The following is a 21,972-nucleotide window of genomic DNA, read 5'->3' as shown; positions in this document are numbered from 1 at the left end:
ATCAAGGTTCAAAGCCAGCCAGGCACAAAAGGACCCAAGACTCTTTGTCTCCAATTAATCTCCAGAAAATGAGAAGTGGGGCTTCACTGAAGGGTATGGTGGTAGCCTTGAGCTGAAGAGCTCAGGGAGAGTGCCAGGCCGAGTTCAAACCCTATGACTCACCAAAAAAAAAAAAAAAAGAACAGTATGCTGGTGCAGATGAATGTGAATTATTAATCTCTCTGAGAAACATGAACAAAGTAAGTCTACCTAAGTTGTTGGTAAAGAGTGATGACAAATGTTGCTGTTCTTAAAGTATACAAACATTATATGTAAATCATCTATCACAGAACTTGTCACATGGTCAATGTGGGATAATTAAGTAGGTGTCTATTATTACCATTTGTAGTAAACCCTTAGATCCTATTTTAAACAAATTTCCATTTACTAGAGGGAAGAAATGACTAAACCAAGTTCATTATCTCCAGTTAAAATGTTCAGTTACTAAATAAGCTACAACTTGAAACTATGCCATCTTCACTATCAATCACTATGGAAATTTATAACATTTAAAACATTCCCCCTTTAGAAGGAAAGAAGTTCCTAGGGACATGGTCTGCTTCCTGACATGTCACATACAAAAGAAAAGTTACATTACCAGACAACATTTAATCATCGCAAGAGTAAGTTAAATTCATACTTTTTCTTTAGGAGGAAATATAAAATCCGTACAAACAGGCCTGGATGAACTTCTTGAACTCTCATAAACAGAATCCAGATAAGAAAAAAGAATTATAGGAGACTGTGAAAAACTATAATTGAATCATAACAGTATAGATTATATATCTCATTTATTAGTAGAAAATAACTGCTAGTAAGCTAATCAATTACTTGCTAAGAAGTTAATAATGATTATCTCATGGGAGCTGTCCAACTTGTAATCTGATCAATGAACAAAGTAATGATGTAGATATTATTTTTACTAAAATGATACATTTAAATACATGGTGTAATTTTTATTTACACTGAAGCAGAAGACAGGAATTAACTGATTATTTATATAACAAACTCTATTCTACTTTGGCACTTAAGAAATACTCTTTCCTACATATCAAAATAAACATAGGCACAGAGAGCATCTTTGTTATCCAGAAAGACCTGACTGACAATGTTAAAGGAATTCAGTAAAACAATCTCATTGTATTTTGTAGTTTCCAAAACAATGCCCTTTGACAAGATATTAGTAAATAAGAAGATGCTTTACTGCTAGTATAAAAATAAGACTACTAGCAATAATTGATTAAATACCAGTGAATAAAGAAGGTACATTAATACTGAATAGGTAAAGATAAAATTTAAATGTTAAGAAAGATTTGTATGAACATTGTTTTTTGTAATCACCCCTAAGAATAGTTTCATATACCATCTTGGCTCAACATGATAAAAGGTCACTGATACATTACCAACTGCAGCTTTATGAGATAAATTTCATTATAATTTCTGCAATGATTCCAGACACAATTTAGACATAGAATCCAATTATCCATTTCATTTTCATTTATACCTCATGGGCTAGATCATTTATCATGTTTCATGATAATGATCAGAAGACACATGGAAAATGATTTCTGTAGGTAACAAATTACCTAACATATTAGCATAGCTTACAAGTTCCTGTCAACAACTACTATGCATAAATATGAGGTAATTAAATTTACAATGTGCAGGATTATTCGATATGCTACTTGCTTCCTCCATAACTGCCAAAAAGCTGCGTTATTAAATGCAGCAGACTTGTTTGGTTTCAAATCAGGAATTATCAAGCTCCTGAATTCCAACAGGTAGACGATATGCTGAGGCTCAAGTTGCTGGAATGTATGTTTCATCATCTGGTATTATTACTTCTAGCCACAGAATCATCCATCATTATAGCTGAGACAGCTTGAAATGATAGTCTGGACCCTCACATTACTGCTCTTTGAACTCTGTCTCATCCATCTTTTCCATCATTCCTGACTCACAGTGAGGTATACCCTCATGGCTGCAAAACCAAGTGTAAACTTATAATGTCTTTAACCTGCAGTGGCTCTCTAATAGTAATTGATTTCTCTTTATCATGGAGGCCCTGCTCAGAAAAGACTAAGCAAGGTTGCTGATGCTGGAAGATAATTTTTAAAGAAGGTGATGGATATCATTCAAATAGTCATTGGGAAATGCATTCCAAGTTAGAGTTCAGAGCTGCATTAGTGTTTCTATTTGAATATTTACCTACAAAACTCAGAGACAAACTTACACAGTGAGGCCTAGATTTCTCTAAGAGCACCAAGACATACATAAAAATGAAAAGACAGAATGGCATATTCTAATAAAATATATGATAGATATGATATACATATATATATATGTATAGAAATACATGTACATATATGTATATGTGTGTGAAACATTTTAATCAGAAAATGATTCACCAGAGTTTCAAATATCCTTGATAAAAATATCAAATGTTTAAGGAACCTTATACATGGATACTGAAAAACATCTTTCAGCAACAGAATGAAAATAAAGGACTACCTTATATAAATCTCTCACTCACTAATTCTTTCCCTGTTCTATAAGTGCTAAGAGAATTTTCAAAACGATACTAGGAAAAAAGTAGTTGGCATGCCATAAACTACACAAGACTTAAGGTTTTAATTCAGCTCTATCTGAATGCTGTTATAAAAGTTTAATAAATCAAAATGATCAAAATGCTCCTGGTGGCAGGTTGGGATTCAGTTTCCAATTCAAATTCTGTTTAATATATGGCTTCTCTGACATCTTGCATTTCTACTATCCATACTGAATTCCAAACACCCTGCTTTTCATCATTACCATGCACCCATCAGTCTGGTCATGGTAACTACTTTTAAGCAATCCTGCACAAAACATAGAAATGTCAAACCTAGTGGGAGTTTTAACACAGGGATATTATGACAGGCAGAAACTCTTTATCTGCCCTTAGGTAAATACTTTCAAACCACTTACTATAGTGAATGACATTCTTTGAGGAATAAGAAATGCTGTTGGCCAAAAGTCTTAGAAAGAAAATTCCCCTCCTCTGAAAACATAAAAAAATTGCTATAAGAAAAAGATAGACCTAGGAGTGTTGTTATCAAAATCAATCAAATTCTGAAGAGCTTGACCAGGAATTTGGCCTAGTGGTAGAGTGGTTGCCTAGCATAGATGAAGACCTGGGTTCGATTACTCCGTACCACATACACAGAAAAAGGCAGAAATGGTGCTGTGGCTCAAGTGGTAGAGAACTACCCTTGAGAAAGCCCAAGGACAGTGCTCAGGCCCTGAGTTCAAGCCCCAGGACTGAAAAAATTTTTTTCAAAAAGGATATTCTGCAAATTGTACCCAATTGGAATTTGTTTGAAACAAAGGTGAATGCATCAGTAGCCAACTTTAAATTTCTCAGAGATTCCCAAGTTAAATGGTACAATGCATTTCTAATTATTAGTTTAACATTCAAATACTTCCACAGTAAAGCCACCTCCTGGATCTTCAATTTATCACAGATTTCTCCCCTCGAAAGCACTGTATTACAGCTACTTTAATATGAGTCTGGAACATGTTTCTCTTTGCTATTCTGTCTACAACACTCTTGACTTATTCCGGCTGTCCAATTCCTATCCATCCATCATTGAGCATGTGCAGCTTCATCTTTGCCTTAATGCACACAATGACCATGAAAGGAGGCACTAAGGGTGGCGTTCTCTGACATATACATTAAATCCAGGCCTCTCCTTGGAAGATTATAACACAAATTGCTCGTGTTTCTTGATAAGAAATTCTTTTGATTGCATCTGCCAGACTTTGGGCATGGTGCTAGATATCAAGACACCGTCAAGAATGGGTCAATGGTACTAAGCATCCTTAGTCTAGCAGGAGAGGCAGCTGTCAAAATGTAGGTTGGATTAGAAGATCTGGGAAGAAGTACTTATGAAGAAAGTGTGGCAGAAAATGACAGGGAAGTGGATACACTGAAGTAAATAGAAGAAAGTCTTTGTTAGACTTTAGCGACCACCAAATTTCATGAGAGTTTCCGGAAGATTGCCCCAGTGAGACTAAGAAGGTTCTGAAGACAATGATGATCATCCTGATATTTATATGCAACTGAATCAGATTCACCACTATCTAATTTACTCTGTGCCATAAGGTCACCGAGGCCGATCTGTAAGGACTGATTTGAAGGACTTGGTGCTAATGGAGGAAATCCAGTAGACAAGCCACTTCCAGAAGTGAGGTAAAGAAGAGATGGGCTGTGGGCAGGTGGAAACAGAGAAGGAAATGAAAAGAGATGGACAATAAAGTGCTGGAAGCAGTTAATTAATTTCTTGCTGTGTGCTCATGTTTCAGTAAGGCAAAATATTGGAGGAAGCTCTCTGGCTTCACACTGATTTTGTGTTAAGAATATCCCATCCCTTCAGGGGCCGGGATTTTGGCCTAGTGGTAGAGTGCTTGCCTAGCATGCATGAAGACCCGGGTTTGATTCCTTGGTACCACATACATAGAAAAAAGCCAGAAATGGTGCTGAGGCTCAAGTGGTAGAGCTCTCTAACCTTGAGAAAGTCCAAGGACAGTGCTAAGGCCCTGAGCTCAAGCCTGTGACTGGCAAAAAAAAAAAAAAAAAAAAAGAATATCCCTTCAAAATATTTTAAAATTTAATGCTAAATAATATTGGGGAAATTATAGACCTATATAAATCACGTCAAATACCAAAAATAATTAACAGTTGGCCTGTGGATATTTCAAAAAAAATAATATAAACCTGAATAAAATAATAATGTAGGAGAGCATAAATATACATCATTTAAAAGGAGAGTGAACTTGAGAGGGCAGTGAACACAAAGGTCTAAGGCAGGAGGTGAGAGAAAAGAAATCTGGAATAACCGACTGTGAATATTTCACCGAAGACCCAATGATTAGAAAAGGTTGTGAAAAATAAATTTCTATTTTCTTAATTTGAATGGAAATAACTAGAGGCAGGGGTTCTGTAACATGAAAGTGGTAACCAAGTCTTCCATATGAATAAGAACTAGAAAAATATAAATAACCATGTGGGTAAATTTTATTGTAATTATGGTAAAGTTCACACATTTGGGGCTTTGTGGTTGTTACTTGTTTACTACAATCATAAATTTTGCAGTCTAACAGGTATATCTGGTCCCAAATTGGACAATATGGCAGGAAAAAATAGTTTTAAGCACAAATTGGAAGGAGGAAAAAAAATATATACATATATATATTTTTTTTTTCCTCCGTCTGTCATGGGACTTGAACTCTGCATCCAGAAGCTATCCCTGAGCTCTTTAGCTCAAGGCTACTGCCCTAATCCAGGGCCTGAGCATTGTCTCTGAGCTCTTCAGCTCAAGGCTACAGTCTTACCCCTTGAGCCACAGCCCTACTTCCTGTTTTCTAGTGGTTAATTGGAGATAAGAGTCTCAAGGTCTTTAGTGTCCAGTCTGGCTGTGAACTGAGATCCTCAGATCTCAGCCTCAGCTAGGATTACGGGTGTGAACCTGGCAGGAAAAAGATCGTTGAGAGTATCTGATTATACCTTTAAATTCAAGCAATATTGTATGTCATAATAGGGGGAACAAATCTATGGGCCATATTTCCTCTACAATCATAAAACTAAGGTAAACCTGTATGGAAAAAAAAAAAACACTGCTATAGAAAATCACAGTAAGGAAAGCTACATGCTTGGACTCAGTCCCCGTATTTCATACTTAACACTGAAATGGTAAAAATGTTCCTCTTTTCTACAAACCACTGACTGAAAAGTAAACAAAAACCATGTTGTGGTCTAACAAAATATACAAATGTTTATCTGTAGCTATTCTTGTTAACTTTAGACTTGATTTTAAATATTTCCTACAAAGGGCAATGATCTCATTCATACTAACGTAGATGGAAACCAAAGAGGTTTGCATAGACTATGATAACCTATGAAGTTTTTTTTTATTAACATTGATTTTTACATCCTATTTCAAATGACATATTTAACAAACAAGTATTCAAGAAGGGAATCTCTATATACAATCACTGGCACTTAGATTTTAGAACATAATTAAAATTAGGCTGAGGGTTTGTATATCATAGATACATATTAATCTATGTAATAAAACATGATGTCTTCAGAGTCATACATTTTTATGTCTATGTAGTTGTGTTTATATTTCCAGTACCATGTCCATAGCATTGTGTATGCAAATAATGATTTAGTCATGACGTTATAGAAGTTATATTATCTACCTTCCTTGTAAGACATCTAATATGACATGAATGTATCTTTTATAGCTCCTGAGATTTAAATGTTTAATAATAGACTTCCAGTTGCGTTTGACTAGTAGGCAGAATGTAAACTAGCTAATTTTGAAAATGATGCTTATGCCAGATGCGGCAATCCTAACTACTCAGTAGCCTGAGATCTGAGGTTCATGGTTCACAGCTAGCCTGGGCACAAAAGTCCATGAGATTCTCATCACCAATTAACCACCAGAAAAACAGAAGTGGTATTGTGACTAAAGTGGTAGAGCGCAGCATTGAGCTTAAGAGATCAGGGACAGTGCCCAGGCCCTGAGTTCAAGCCCCACAACCAACTCCCCTCCCCAAAAAACTGATATTTAGCCAGATGATGGTGGCTCATTCCTGTAATCACTCCTGCTTAGGAGGCTGAGATCTGAGGATCATGGTCCAAAGTCATCCCAGGCAGGGAACTCCATGAGACTCTCTTATCTCCAAATAAGCAGCCAACAAGCCAGAAATGGAGCTGTGGTTCAAACAGTAGAGAGCTAACTTTGAGCACAAACGCTTAGGGACAGTGCTCCGGCCATAAGTTCAAGTCCCATAAATGGCACACACACACACAGAAGTTATTAATATTTGACAAACAAGTAATTCATGTTAATTGCAAAACCAAACAGATAGAAAAAAATCTAGCCACAGGGAACAAACTGGTATGAGACAATTATGATTCACTCTCTATAAGGCAGAATATAAAAATGTTCCTAACAAGGTAATGTCTTTCCCAGAACTTAAATCACCATCTTATTGTTTATGACACCAAGCACTATGAATGACCTCTCCACCACCAAAGATTGACTTTAATGTCAGCTTTAATGCTTGTGTTCAATTATGATTCAATTAGAAGACCCAGGAAGTACAACAGCATTTACCATATTAGCACTGCGTAATAGAATTTAATAGAACAGTGTTTTTGGCATTTATTTTTATTAGAAAATATTTTTTCTTATAGAATTAAAAATGTGACTAAAATCTTACTGAAAATCCTGTGTCAAGATTGTAGTTGTACATTTTCTATAAAGCCAATTAAATTATAAAACTATCTGAGGCCTGGAACTGCAACTGTGGTGTCTTTGATGTGACTCACAGCCTATTTATTAACACCTTAAGTACTCAGTAAAGGCTGATAGCTGATTTTTCAATGAAGTTGCAAGGGAACACAGAGAGAATGAAAAATCTTAGTACAAATTGACTTTGCTGTTTTATTTTCGATTAGGGATAAGGGTAAGAAAAATAGTGAAGAGGAAGCAGAGTATAAATAACAAAGACACTGTTAGTACATAAAGTGGACTTAAGTCCTTTGATAGAAGTGAGCCCAGATTATATTTACCACAAACTCCAGAAGAGAAATGAAATGCTCCAGAGAGCATGGACCAGTTATCAATAATCTGAAATCAAATTTCCTCAAGTTCCACAGATATCTAATGGGTCATTTTAAATGATTTTTCTACTTCCTTGAACCTGTGCATAGTCATATAATTGGCCACACACACACACACACACACACCCTCCCCAATGATCCACTTCCATGTTGTATTAAACATTCATGAATTATTCATGGAAAATATTCTGATATACTTTGAGAAATAATACCATTGCACTTTTATTTTCAAAGTAAAGTTAATAAATACAAAACATAGTTACATGTAAACAAGTGCAGCATTCTACCATACTTACAGAAAACTAAAAAGAAATTCACAGGAGGAAAAAACAGATAAAAGAATTTGCAATAATAGTATACACATGCAGATCTACTTTCTAATCAATATTGCTATTAAACGTATAAATCATTTCTCTGTGAATTTTAAATGATATGAATTAGTTTTATCAAATTTGAAAAATATATTATTATATGAATACTTTTTAAAACAGTATCGTTTCTGGTTGTACCACAGTCTACCATTTGAAACAAGAACATCTAGTATTCTTTTGCTCATTTAAAATTCAGATATGTACCAGACATCTTGAAGAACAAATCACCTGAATTATAAGTAGGAACTATGAATGAAAGGAGACTCTGAATGTTTCCTTTGACTTCCTCAAGGGTAGCAATTTTTTTTTAAATTAAATGAGAGACATTTCAAGTCTCCTTCAAATTTAAGATATTTGATATGGACTAACAGTAAGGCTCCTTTAACTATGTAAGAGGATTAGAAGAAAATTAAAATGTGGTTTATCAATGGACTGTGAGACCTTTGTTATTTTAGATTGTATAAAGCACCGATGTCTAAATTGCCTTTTGTCAAAGAACTCCAAACTTCCTGTTCAGCTGACTAGCTTTCACAGTATAAGGAAACAGCAAATTGAAGTCACCATTATGAAAAAAAAATATCTTTACAAGAATTCACAAGTCTGACAGTTGTACTATGAAAACTAGCTAAAATCAATAATGTGTGCTATTAGAAGGATTGTTGAAGGTCTAAAGCTAGAAAATCCAGGGCCTTTAGCAAGCAAGTAGCAAAACTATATAATGTTTTCCCTCTTTCTCTCTGTTCCTCTTTCTTTCCTTACTTCTGTCTCTGTCTGTCTCTCTGCCTCTCTCTGCCTGCCTCTCCCTCTCCCTCTCCCTCTCCCTCTCCCTCTCCCTCTCCCTCTCTCTCTCTCTCTCTCTCTCTCTCTCTCTCTCTCTCTCTCTCTCTCTCTCTCTGCCTGCATCCCTCCCCCCCCTCTCTTTTGTCAGTCATGGGGCTTAAACTCTGGGCTAAATCCCTGTACCTGAGCTCTTCAGCTGAAGGTTAATACTCTATCACTTTAAGCTATACTGCCACTTCCAGTTTTCTGGTAGCTTATTCAATGAGAGTCTTACCGACATTTTGCACCCAATTATGTTTCTCTATTTTTCTTTTGCCAGTTGTGGGACTTGAACTTGAACTCAGGGCCTGAGCACTATCCTTGAACTTTTCTTAAGGCTAGTGCTCTACCACTTGAGCTACAGCACCACATCCAGGTTTTTTCTATGCATATGGTACCAAGGAATCGAACCCAGGTCTTCATGCATGTTAGGCAAACATTCTACTAGGCCAAACTCCAGGCCCATGTCTCTCTATTTTTAAAACATTCTATTGCAACTAAAAAATAAAATATTCAGACCTGATTTTATTTAGTATATGCAGAACACTAAAATATTAGTGAAATCAACATTAATTTATCAAAAATATTTCAAGCTAAATTTAAGAATCACTTCTATTAGTTTACCTTTTAAGGGAAAAGAAACAAATTCATTCTTTATAGAATGACTGACATCCTCATTTCTTCTCCAGCAGAAAGTTCCACCCTACTGGTAGACTGGGTGGGAGTTTGAGGCTCATCACCTTTCTTCTACATATCCCAGGGTCTGCCAATTATTCTAACTTGGTCTATATAATTTACTTGTTAATTTGAGAAAAGTATACCATGCTTTTATTTAAATATTTATGCTAGTTATGGAAATAAACAAATCCAAACTAGAAAAACCCTATGGGAACTACAGATAATTACATCCAAAGTAGACTACTACAGTTTAAACGCAATTACTTAACGAATCCACTAACATCACACCATGGGCCAAATAATTTGTCATCCCATGGGTTGACCTAAAAATGTAACACCCTCCTCCAAGAGTATTATATTTCAAAGTATTTATAACACTTGTGGTAATAATGTACCTTCTCCTGAAATAGTTCCACAGCTACTATCACTCTTAATACAAAGAATAACTATGACTAACACTTTATTTACTAAAGAACTCTGCATTAAGTTCTCAAGTAAACAGTCTCATGGTTCTCTATATCAAGCCATAATTGTTTGACAGAGCATCCTTTTTATCCCAAACTAGATGAAACCAAGGAATCAATTGTCTTTTGCTGTTGAGACAATTGAGGCTTGTATTAAAATCAAAAATCATTTAGTACGGGACGAAAAATTGCAAAGAACTTAGATCTAATGACAAGATCTAACAACACTGAAACATACCTCTGCAGCTAACCGTTATAAAAATCAGTAAAAACTCATGTTTCAAACTGACTTCCAAGTCCTTGATTAAAAATAATCAAGATTTCCTATCACTTGAAGCACTAATATTGAACAACTTTTGGTAAATTTTTTTATTGTAATTAATAGAACGGTTACATTATATTTGCCAGATAGAGGGTGCATTATTAATTCCCACACATTGATATCCTTTCACATGTCTTGGTACCCATTTCCCTCTCCCCCACCCCCACACCTCATCTTGTTTCCCCCTGTTCCCTATCCAATTTCAAATAACCAAATACAAATATATCTGATATATCAGGTAACAAAGTGAGATACTATAAAAATATGAGATAACCAAGGGACAGCAAAAGAGATGAGAGATAACATAGTACCTTAAGAACAACAATCATTCATTATATGGCTTACGTTTCTATATCCTAGAGATCCTTTCATTTAGCGTCCTACTATATGGCCTTTTGTATCAAGGTTTTGCTCTATTGCAAATCTCTGCTAGGAGAGACCAAGGTTTCTACTGATTATGACAAATGAGGGAAACCTTTGAGCCTAAGTTCCTTTGAGTTTGGCTTACTTCACTTAATATGATCTTTTCTAAGTCTTTCCATTTCCTAACAAATGGGGCAATGTCATTCTTTCTGACAGCAGCATAGAATTCCATTGTGTACAAATACCACATCTTGTTGATCCACTCATCAACTGAGGGACATCTAGGTTGGTTCCATATCTTTGCTATGGTAAATAGTGCTGCAATGAACATCGTTGTACAAGTGGATTTAGTATGTCCTTGTTTCTGGACGATTGGGTAAATGCCTAGTAGTGGAATTGCTGGGTTATAGGGAGCTCTATCTTTAGTCTTTTGAGGAACTGCCATACTGCTTTCCATAGTGGTTGAATGAATTTGCATTCCCACCAACAGTGTAGTAGTGATCCGTCCTGGCCACATCCCTTCCAGCATCTGTTGTTATTAGTTTTCTTGATCCTGGCCATTCTAACTGGAGTGAGGTGGAATCTTAGAGATGTTATGATCTGCAATTCTTTTATGACCGGAGATGTCGAGCATTTCTTCATGTGTCTATAGGCCATTTTTGTTTCTTCTTCAGAGAAGACTCTCTTTATGTCTTTGGCCCATCTTTTAACGGGATGTTGTTACTTTGGAGATTAGTTTTGGATTGATTCAATTTTTTGAGCTGTTGATACATTTTAGATATGAGACCTTTGTCTGTTGTATTAAAGCAGAACTGAGGAAATGGAAAAACCTCCCATGCTCCTGGATTGGAAGAATCAATATCATGAAAATGACAATCTTGCCAAGGGCTATCTACAAATTCAACGCAATACCCATCAATATCCCAATGGCATTCTTTAAAGAAATAGAAGAGGCAATCCAAAATTTCATATGGAATAATAAAAGACCCCGTATAGCAAAAACACTTCTTAGCAGAAAGAACAGCGCAGGAAGAATTTCAATACCAAACTTCAGACTCTATTACACAGCTATATTTATCAAAACAGCTTGGTACTGGCACAAGAACAGGTCTGAAGACCAATGGAATAGAACTGACGACCCAGATATTAAACCACAGACCTATGGCCACCTAATCTTTGATAAGGGAGCCAAAAAAAAATAGAATGGAAGAAAGATAGCTTCTTCAACAAGTTGTGCTGGCAGAACTGTTTAAGCACATGCAGAAAACTAAAGTTGGATCCTTCTTTGTCACCCTGTACTAGAATTAACTCCAAATAGATCAAAGACCTGGAGGTAAAAGCCGACACTCTGAAAACTTTACAAGAAGGAATAGGAGATACTGTAAACCTCCTTGGCACAGGTAGAAACTTTCTTAATAAGGACCAAAAATCACAACAAATCAAAGAAAGACTGGATAAGTGGGACTGCATTAAACTGGAGAGCTTTTGTATGGCAAAAGACATAGCTAGTAAACTAATCAGGAAGCCTACAGAGTGGGAGAAGATCTTCACCAACCATACAGTTTTGGTAAATTTTTGAATAAATGTGGCTAAGTGAATTGGCATCTATCTCAATCTAAAGCTAGAGGTCATTGTTATTTACTATTACTAGATCAATAAATGAATGAATACTTTCCATATCTAGAGCATTCTGATAATAGCTAATAATTGACAGTACATTTCAATAATCGAATCATTACTAATAACAATCAAAACTACTTTAAAGATATTAAAGTATCACTGAAATTTCAAAGTTTAAAATAGCTCAAATAAGCATATAATAATCCAGAGTAGCAGTTAGAGAATTTTAAAGAAATTTACAGTGAGTCAGTTAGTCTGGTATGTATAAATGGGTCTTTGTTCTACACCGTTAGAAAAAGAAGATCACAAAAAGAGGATGATCAAAATCACTTAGAACACAGACAAGGAAATTGGTTCCTTCCCTGTGAAACAAGTGAACTCTACTTTTCCTCCACATGTGTGTGCTTGTGGGTGGCAAGGAGTACAAATACATTTTTTTTCACAGGGTTTACCACTTGGTCTTACTGAATCAGTGAACAAAAATGTCTCCTCTAGTTCATGTGTACCCAAACACTTTTTGTCACCAAAGATCAACTTCCACAAGTGGTGATGTTATTATTCGTCAAAATGACTTAGAAGTAATGCTTAAGTCACAACAGAACACATTCAGTTTTCCTATCCTTTCCTGTTCTTCTTGTGGATGTGGGAAAACAAAGATCAATAATACTCCTCGTTATGAGAATTTTACAATGAAAATTTTCATTTTTAGCAAACAGTAACAACAACAAAAAAGAGCCTTAAGCATACCCTGTCAGTTTCAGTTGAAGAGAAAATGCACTAATAAACTCTTACCCATGGGTCATGTTTGACAACAGGCAACATGATGCCAGCTCTTATTAAAGCCTACTCATATCAATGCCCTAAAAATTTCCTTTAAAATTACCATCTTTTGTATCTCTGTAACAAGATGTCATTTCAAAAGTGCCAATGAGAGACACGATCTGTCACCATAGTTAAGGCTCAAAACCATTTCAACACCAGGACAGAGGAACCCCAAGGGTCTACTTTTTGTTAGGATTATTTATTTGGGGTTATCTGGGGAAACAAGAAAAAATTACCTATATTGGTTCTTAATAAAACATCAAGGAGGCAAGTGGTATCAATGTTCAAGAAGTAATGTACCTATTACCTGATGAATATAAGTGTAACCCCTTTGTACCCCGACAATAAAATACAATAAAATAGCACCTATAAGTTTTAGATATAGATCCAAAAAATTTAAAAAAATTAATACAATGGTCAAAATGACCAAAATACATGTCCACAACGTTGACAGATAGTCTGATTAGCACATTCAAAGCCCTATTAAGTTTTAACCCAATGAGATAAAATACACATGAAATATGGAAATACTTATTTATAAAAATGACTAAAAAGAAGGAAAATCGAAACTTTGTATGAAATTTAAGGATGCTCCTTTAAAACTTACTGAAAAAGAGGCTTTGTAAAATGGTAAAGTTTTATCATAATTTGTTAATTGAGCCAGGGAGTGTGGGGTCATAGTTGATGGCTGCCAGGCATAAGACTCTTGATTAAATCTTCCCTGAGTTTGCCAAAACAACAAATAAATACACAAAAGCAAAAATAAATGAGAGAGATTCAATAAAAGCAAATTGATTCTCCTAAGATAAACATAAATAGCCATACAAAAATTAGTTATATGTATAATTTGTAACCTGGATGAATCAACACTTGCTTTCTGCCACATGTTTAATGAACACATTCCAGGCGCATGGCCTCAAAATTGTTTTAGCTGGGCATGATGCCATTAACCCATGACTCATGCTATGTAGAGGTGAAAGCAGTGGGGGGGTCACATATTTGGGGTGAGTTCAGAAAAAGCTAAGGAGACCCTATTTCAAATCCTAAAGTAAAACACAAACCCAATGTCTCAAGGCACAGCTCAAACGGTTGAGCACAATACGAGTCATGTATTGGCTTCCATACTAATTAATTTAATCGATAGGATGCTACCCTTGTAGACACATGTAGTGAATGCACAGATGGTATGTGAAGATGACAAATCAACAACACATCCAGATCCTTCCACCCAAAGTATACTAATCATGCTAGGATCACCCACAGGGGCAGCTTCAATTTCAGCTTTCAAACTTAGGCACACGGAAAAAAGATTCTAACCTGAAGTTCCACAAAGATGAGCATACATACTTATCACATATGATCATATGACAAATCGTTTCTATGAACTTTTCCTTTACATAGTTTCACATTTTCTTGATTTAGTGGGTCTGTAATTTCAGAACTTATGCAGGTGATATGAGCTGACAATAAAACTATGAAAGAAAGTTCACTGAAATTTGAAAGAAATTCAACCTACAAATATAAACATTTTAAAACTTGAGTATTCCCAGAACTTTTAAGAGGCTAACATATGACAGTATTAATAATGTTGATGTGAGAGAATGCTGAGTAGGGAAAGAATGATCTCCCTATTAGGGTATGAAAAATAGGATTTGTGTTTTGGCTCCATCATTTACTAGCTTTTTGTGATGCTGGGAAAATTGCCAAATAACTTGAATTTGTTTCCTTCCCTATATAACTAGTAAAGGTTAAAATATTAAAATCTAATAAATCTTGCGATTTTACAAATATATGTCTATAAACATATTTACATATATATCAGATAATTAGTAAGATTTAACAACTTTACCCAAAAAATTAAGATAAAATGGACATACCGCATATTTTTCTTCTAAGGGCTAGAAACCAGCAGGTGCACTTTTTCTAACCCATACTTCCTTATCCATATGACCTATCTAGAAAATTTTCTGACTTTCAGATCTAACCTTTAAAAAGTCATTACTAAGTATCTTCACTGGTGGCTTGAACAAACCTTAACCCAGTTTAGAGGCTGCCAAACTTATCCATGAAGAGATTTACAATTTGTTTTTATTTTCATGAATATCAATATCAATTTATATTCAATATTGGATACAAAAACATTATTTCTCATCTTGATATGGTTAAATTCTACTTTTTCTTAAGGTTTGAATTCATTTGCCACATCTCAAAACATGCTATCTTCAAAAAACACTGCATGACTTGACACTAGATTTTCTATATTTTGGTAGAGAAATGGCCTAAAGTTCATAAATATTAAGTGCCATGTGGACAGGAACTTGATATTTCATTTCTGGATATATCTGTATAACAATATACAGCATTGTTTATATATAATAGACTTGTTATTTTTGAATGCATACGGTGCACATTTTGCTCTTGAACATCTTTTAAATTTACTAAAGCTCTGTCCTACATGTCTTAGTCCTCTCTTAATTGTTGCATCTAAAAATACTAAGGACAAGAGCCAGGGATGATACCTGAGGATTTTTTTGTTAGAAACAAGCTGAGATCAACAAATTTGTGAGATTCTTACTTTCCATTAACTAGCAAACAAGTAGAAATGGAGATATGGCTCAAGCGACAGGACTCAGCCTTAAATAGAGAAGGACAAGCAAGTGCACAGGACCCTGAGTTCAAACCACAGTAATAGCACGCACACACACACACACACACACACACACGCACACACACACACACACGAATGCTAAGATGAGGATTTCTCAAAATTCCTAAGTTTTTGTAATTGTATTTAAGAATAGAATTAATAAACAATACTAAGGTGATTTAATACTGGTATAATTAATAATCTGCATGGGAATAGAAGTTCATTGACTTTACAGTGCTTTGAAGAACAAGGCACAGCAGTATCAGCTGAGACACATTTTTGAAGCAAAAGAAACAGAGCTAATGCAAACTAAATGACTGCAATATAAAGAAAGCATTTCATATGTCTCATGCTATTTGGAGCAGGGTAAATCAGATACCTCAGATACCTTTGATGAAAATCACTTTGTGGAAAGTTGATTAGCAAACTTTAAAAATATAGTCTTAATTTTAACTTAAGACATTATCAGAACGTGGGTAATGATATGTTATTTATAGTGACTTGCAATATAGAACACTGCAGTTTAAAAATCAATCAAAAATGACCACAGAGTGCTTTTGTGCTAATAAACACATGCAATTTTATGAAGTGAAAACAATTTTACCTCTCACAATAAGTTGAGCAAAATTGGACACACCAGAACCACGTTCTGACTGAGTTACACAGCGGTACAAATCTTGGTCGGTTTTTGTCACTTCTTGCAATCTGAAGGAAGCAGCAAATCTTCTGTGATTGATGTTCTTAGTCTGGGCGACAGGTATATCTTCTCCATTTCGTCTCTGCAAACAGAAACTCATCTTTAAAAGCAAGTCTGCAACTTTCCCATAAATCTAAAGCATTTTAGGCAAGGGATATCTGTGCTAAATTATTCTTGTTGCTAAATTACAAAGAAAATCTCTACCAATTTTTACCACTGTCATTTAAATAACTAAAGGATATTCGGTAATTGTGGAATTTTTTAAAAAAAAACATGGTTGATATTATAGCTGTAGTTTTGCTTTTTTTATGTAATGTCCCTATAGCAGATAATATGAATTAACAAGAAACAATGGCTCTATGGCAAAAGGTCCCATCCTGTTGATTTTGTAGGTGTGTATGACTGGTTTCACTTAGCCTTTTTCACACTGCTTTACATAAGTTGAGTGTCTTTGTTCTTGTACAAGATCCACATCACACCCTGCACAGCTCTGAACTCCACAAATACAGCATTCCTTGGTCACAGAATGACAATAAAATCCTAATGAATCATTTAGAATCAAAACAAAATCTGCACTCTTTGCATCACATTTCTCTTTGTCATTGGGAGTCAATTTATTCACTTTGAATAAGTAATCAAAAAAGCCTAAAAAAAGGACCTGTCAATTTTGAAAATGAAAATTTGGAAAGCATATTTATGATGTAAGGTATTATACACAAGACCAATAAGTATAAACTATAAAGGAAGTGATTGAAAATCTCAGTGGTAATAAAATGTATAACTACTTTTTTTTATTGTAATGTATACAGGGGTAACAGTTATATTCGCCAGATAGTAGTTGCATTAATCTCACACTTTGATACCCCTTCTCTTGTTTTTGTCCCCATTTCCCAGGTAATAAAGTCAGATACTGTAACAATATGAGATTAACCAAAGGGCAACAAAAGAGAAGAGAAATAACATATTAAATTAAGAACAACAATCACACAATATAAAGATCTTGTTTCCATATTCTGGAGATCCTTTCATCTAGCCTCATCCTATATGGCCTTATGTATCTAGGTTTACACTATTGTCATCCTCTGCTAGGAGAGTCCGAGGTGTGTAAAATGTATAACTTCTATCTATTGAAACACAGCACAAATAAAGTGGAAAAGAGAACTGTGAGCTAAGATATTTGTCAAAAAATAACTATAAAAATAAATAATGAGGACATGTAAAGATCTACAGTTAGGTAAGATAAAATCTCAATCAAAAAGTAGGCAGGCTATAAAAAGGAAAATGTATATAGCCAATAAAAGTAAATGGAAATCATTATTCCAAAAGTTTAAAGTTGTTTATTTTAAAAGCTATCTATGTTTTAACGCCATATAGTATGCCACTAAATGAAAGGACCTCCAGTATATAGAAACAAAAGTCATATAATGAGTGATTGTTATTCTTAATGTACTGTTATCTCTCATCTCTTTTGCTGTCCCTTGGTTATCTCATATTGTTATAGCATTTTACCTTGCTATCTGATATATTGGATATATGTTTATTTGGTTATTTGAAATAGGATAGGGAAGGGGGGAAGATGAGGGGCGGGGGTGAGGGGGAATGGGGACAAAGACGTAAAAAGGGTATCAATGTATGTGAAGTAATGCCCTTCTATCTGGTCAATATAATGTAACCCTTCTAATAATTACAATAAAAATATATGAAAAAAGCTATGTTTAACATGGGCAAAAGGCAAAGAGAAGCACTTTGAAAAAGAATTGGTCAATATTATTCTTTACTTTCTTCTTGTTGACATAATAAAAATTTTTGAGTTTAAATTTTAAAAGTCATTAACTAAGAAGATATAAAGAAAATATAAAATATTTACTTCTATTAACCTCAAAGGTGGTTACATTAATGGTAACGACAATATGGTTTCTTTGATTGTGTTTGCATATGACAAAATTGTCAGACTAAAACTTTAATCATTTTCTGATAGCCTTCATTACCACTTGACAATAAGCTTGTTTTCCCTCTTGAATTACTGGTGGGAATTTTTTCTCTATTTCCTCAGTCCTCTGATCTCAGTGAGACCTTATATTCCCTCCTTTACTTTACCATGCCGGTGATGCAAGGGAACTGAACATCAAAGAATTCAGATTCATTTAACTTCTGTAGTATATACATTGACAATACTGTTAATTTCTTTGTAATTATCTTAAATCTACTGACTTCTGCAAAAATTAGTTTCTTACACAAAAATAATCATGAAACAAATTAACAATGGCTAAACCTTGAGATTTTTTCCCCCATCATATTATCAACTATCCAGCATCCCTTCCCTCCCCCCCCCCCGCGAGATTCTTATTTCCATTACACTGTAGAGCATACCTTTTTACTGTTGAGTACTGTCATAGATTTAGCCCCAAATACCCTTCACAGACCTATATTAAAATTTGAGACCTAGTTTTTATATTTTGTATCTTAATACAATAAAGTACATTTATTTCTGGTATATCAATGTCATTCTGAGGATAGAAGTTTTGTGTTTATTTACAAGTTTTCCTTTCATGTCATTGAGTATTTTTGTCTTTATTTAAATGATGCTTGGATATTTTGTTCAAATGAATCATATTCACTAAATATGTCAGAGAGAAAAATTAGAGATTTCTTTTTTTTTTTGTTGATTGCAAGGTTTGAAGTCAAAGCCTACTAACTGCTCAGAGCTTGCTTGCTTGGCTGGCATTCGACCATCTGAGTGGCACATCAAGTCCAGCTTTTTTTGCCTAGATAATTGAAGATGGATTCTTTTGGATTTGTCTGTCTAGGCTGGCTTTTAAACATGAATCCTAACCTGAGGATCACAAAAACCTAGGATTATAAGCCTTAGCCATTCATTCCCAAATAAACTCTGACTCTTATAAATTATAACAATATAAACACAGTACTTCAAATTAAAAAAAGGACAGTACATAAATACTAAGTCTTCATAACACCAAGATCCCTTAATGTGAAACTTTCAATTTCATAAGTAATTATATCAGAAATGAAAGTTTGCAATATTTTCTGAATCTTGCATATTAAAACAGACAGGTAAACAAACAAGGAAGTATAAGGAAAACAAATGTCTAAATAGAACAAAGTATAGAAGCCCCCAAAAGCAAGCTGTGAAAGAAATCTATGAATCTAGGAAAATTTTTCTGTATGCTCACTCAATATAAATCTCAAAAATACATATCTCACATAAAAATAAACAAATAGAGAGTCTAAAGATTAAATTTATCTAAGGCAACTCAAGACTGAAAGAGACCCTAGAGTTAATGAAAGTAATCAGAAAAATATCTGTACAAAATACATCAAAAGAATGACCTAATATCCCCAGATTAGCATTCAAAAAATGAGTCATGAGATGAAAAATGGAATCAATGAAACTCAGCTATGAAATTGAACTAAAATAGTAATAATAATAATAATGCTAAAAAGTCATTTTGGGATTTATGCTTCACTGGATTTCTTTTCTTTGAGTATGAAGTCACACAAAAATAAATAAAATGTAGTTTAATTAACTGTATTCAAAATGTTTGTAGCGGTTGGGCTTTTCTGAAGTGTATAGTGAAGCTGACCAAAACAATATATTAATCCCATCATAGATTCACATCTTGATAGAGCTATTGGGAGGTAGATACTAACCCTTGGTGAGAAAGTTTTAATTTTCTTCTTTTAAGTCATATTTTTTCTAGCTGTCAAGATGATGCTATTCTATTTATTTCAAGTTTACATTTTACCAGAATGTGTATCACTGTTGTTCACTATGGGTTAGCGATATCAGATATGTGTATGTTCTTTGCCTCATTTGCAACCAGGCTGGCCTGGAACCTTCTGTGCATTGCAGCTTGTCTTCAACTTCACAAAGGTCACAGAATTTTAGGAGTACAGGTAATAGGATTTTGGTAATTGATGAGTTATTGGTTGGTTAAAACTAAAGTTTAGGGGCCGGAAGTTTGGCTTAGTGTTAGAGTGCTTGCCTAGCATGCATCAACACCTGGATTTGATTCCTCAGTACCACATGCATAGAAAAATCTGGAAGTGGTGTTGTTCCTCTAATGGTAGAGCTCTAGCCATGAGAAAGCCCAAGGACAGTGCTCAGGCCCTGAACTCAAGCCCCAGGCCTGGCAAAAATAAAGATAAAAATAAATAAATAAAACTAAAGTTATAATAACAAAGAAGGAAAGAATACTGAAATATACCAGAGATAAGAGTAGATTTTACATGATACCACATAAAAACACACAAAATAAATACAGGCACAAGTGGCTCATGTTTCTAATCAAAGCCACTTAGGAAGCTGAGATCCCATGGTCCAAGATTCAAGGCCAGTTACCATAAGAAAATCCTGAGACGCCTTTTCTAATATAGCAAGCAGTTATCTAGGTTGGAGATATGGGCTGGCTAATACACTTTATCTAAGTTGATTCATGAATAAATAGAAAATGTGAACAGACAAGTAAATCAGAAAGTTTACAAACCCCCTATCCTTTTGTAAAACCATAACAACTGATGCCTTCATTACAAAGTCTACCAAAGTAACTACTAACAATTCTTAAACCACTCACAAAAACTCAGTAAGATAAATTTTCCCAACTCATTCTAGACAACAAATAAACCCTTAAACCAGAATCAGACAAAGGCAATAGGAAAAGAAAAACATAAATCCATTTACTCCTGATGGTTATAGATGGTTAAGAATTTTCTGGTAAATATTAACAAACTGACTTCTAAAGCACATTAAAAATTTTTGTGTGTTTTTTCCACAATCAAGCGGATTTATCCTAGTAATGCAAAGATAATGCAACTAGTACAAATTAAATGTAAAAAAAAAGCAATGGAAAGAATAGAAAAAAAAACAGTATCATCTAAAAGGTACACAAAACCATTTGATAAAATGCAATAGCCTTTCAGGATAAAATAAGTATGAAAGAAAACATAATGATGACCATGGTTTAGCTTAGGGCAAACATCATACTGGATGATATTAAGTTCAAAGCTTTCTCTTTAAAATCTGGATGGAGACGAGAATGCCGTTTATCTTTCTATTCAATGTAGTAGTAGTATTATTAATTCTAGAAAGAACAATTAGACAAACAAGATGAAGGAAATCCCAAATGGGAAGGAGAAAGTAAAACTGTCAGAATCAACACCTTGCCCATGGAAGAAGGAGGGGGAGGGGGAAAAGAGGGGAAAGAAGAGGAAGGAGGGGAGGAGGAGGAGGAGCAGGGGTAGGGGAAGAGCAAGGAGGCGTGGGGGAGGGGGATGGGGAAAAGATTAGTCAATACTCTGATTTTTAAAATGTAGATGATAGATCTAAATAGTTCTCAAAAGAAAAAAACACAATTAAATCCAAAATGTATGGGAAAAAATACTCAGCATGACAACATCACACATAATCTCAGAGATGTGAGTCAAAATGGGCTATCACTTT

At 34.6% G+C, this 21,972-nt stretch overlaps 1 protein-coding gene and 1 long non-coding RNA gene across 10 annotated transcripts in view; one reads left to right on the top strand and one right to left on the bottom strand.

Moving 5' to 3' along the window:
• LOC150059682 (uncharacterized) overlaps positions 1 to 21,972 on the top strand; it is a 722,023-nt gene that overhangs the window by 364,868 nt on the left and 335,183 nt on the right. The window lies entirely within an intron of this gene.
• Ptprk (protein tyrosine phosphatase receptor type K) overlaps positions 1 to 21,972 on the bottom strand; it is a 496,079-nt gene that overhangs the window by 216,080 nt on the left and 258,027 nt on the right. For all 9 annotated transcript variants that reach the window (XM_090338157.1, XM_090338149.1, XM_090338150.1 and 6 more), the window contains exon 6: positions 16,422 to 16,596. In XM_090338157.1, the coding sequence (XP_090194283.1) occupies positions 16,422 to 16,596 (175 nt within the window). The remainder of the gene's footprint in view (positions 1 to 16,421; positions 16,597 to 21,972) is intronic.

Source organism: Megascapheus bottae, chromosome 8, assembly GCF_031878675.1.
Source record: "Megascapheus bottae isolate mThoBot1 chromosome 8, mThoBot2.hap1, whole genome shotgun sequence".
In the NCBI taxonomy this organism is placed as follows: Eukaryota; Metazoa; Chordata; class Mammalia; order Rodentia; family Geomyidae; genus Megascapheus; species Megascapheus bottae.
Note: the sequence above shows the minus strand (reverse complement) of the source record. Positions and strands in the feature narration are given on the sequence as shown.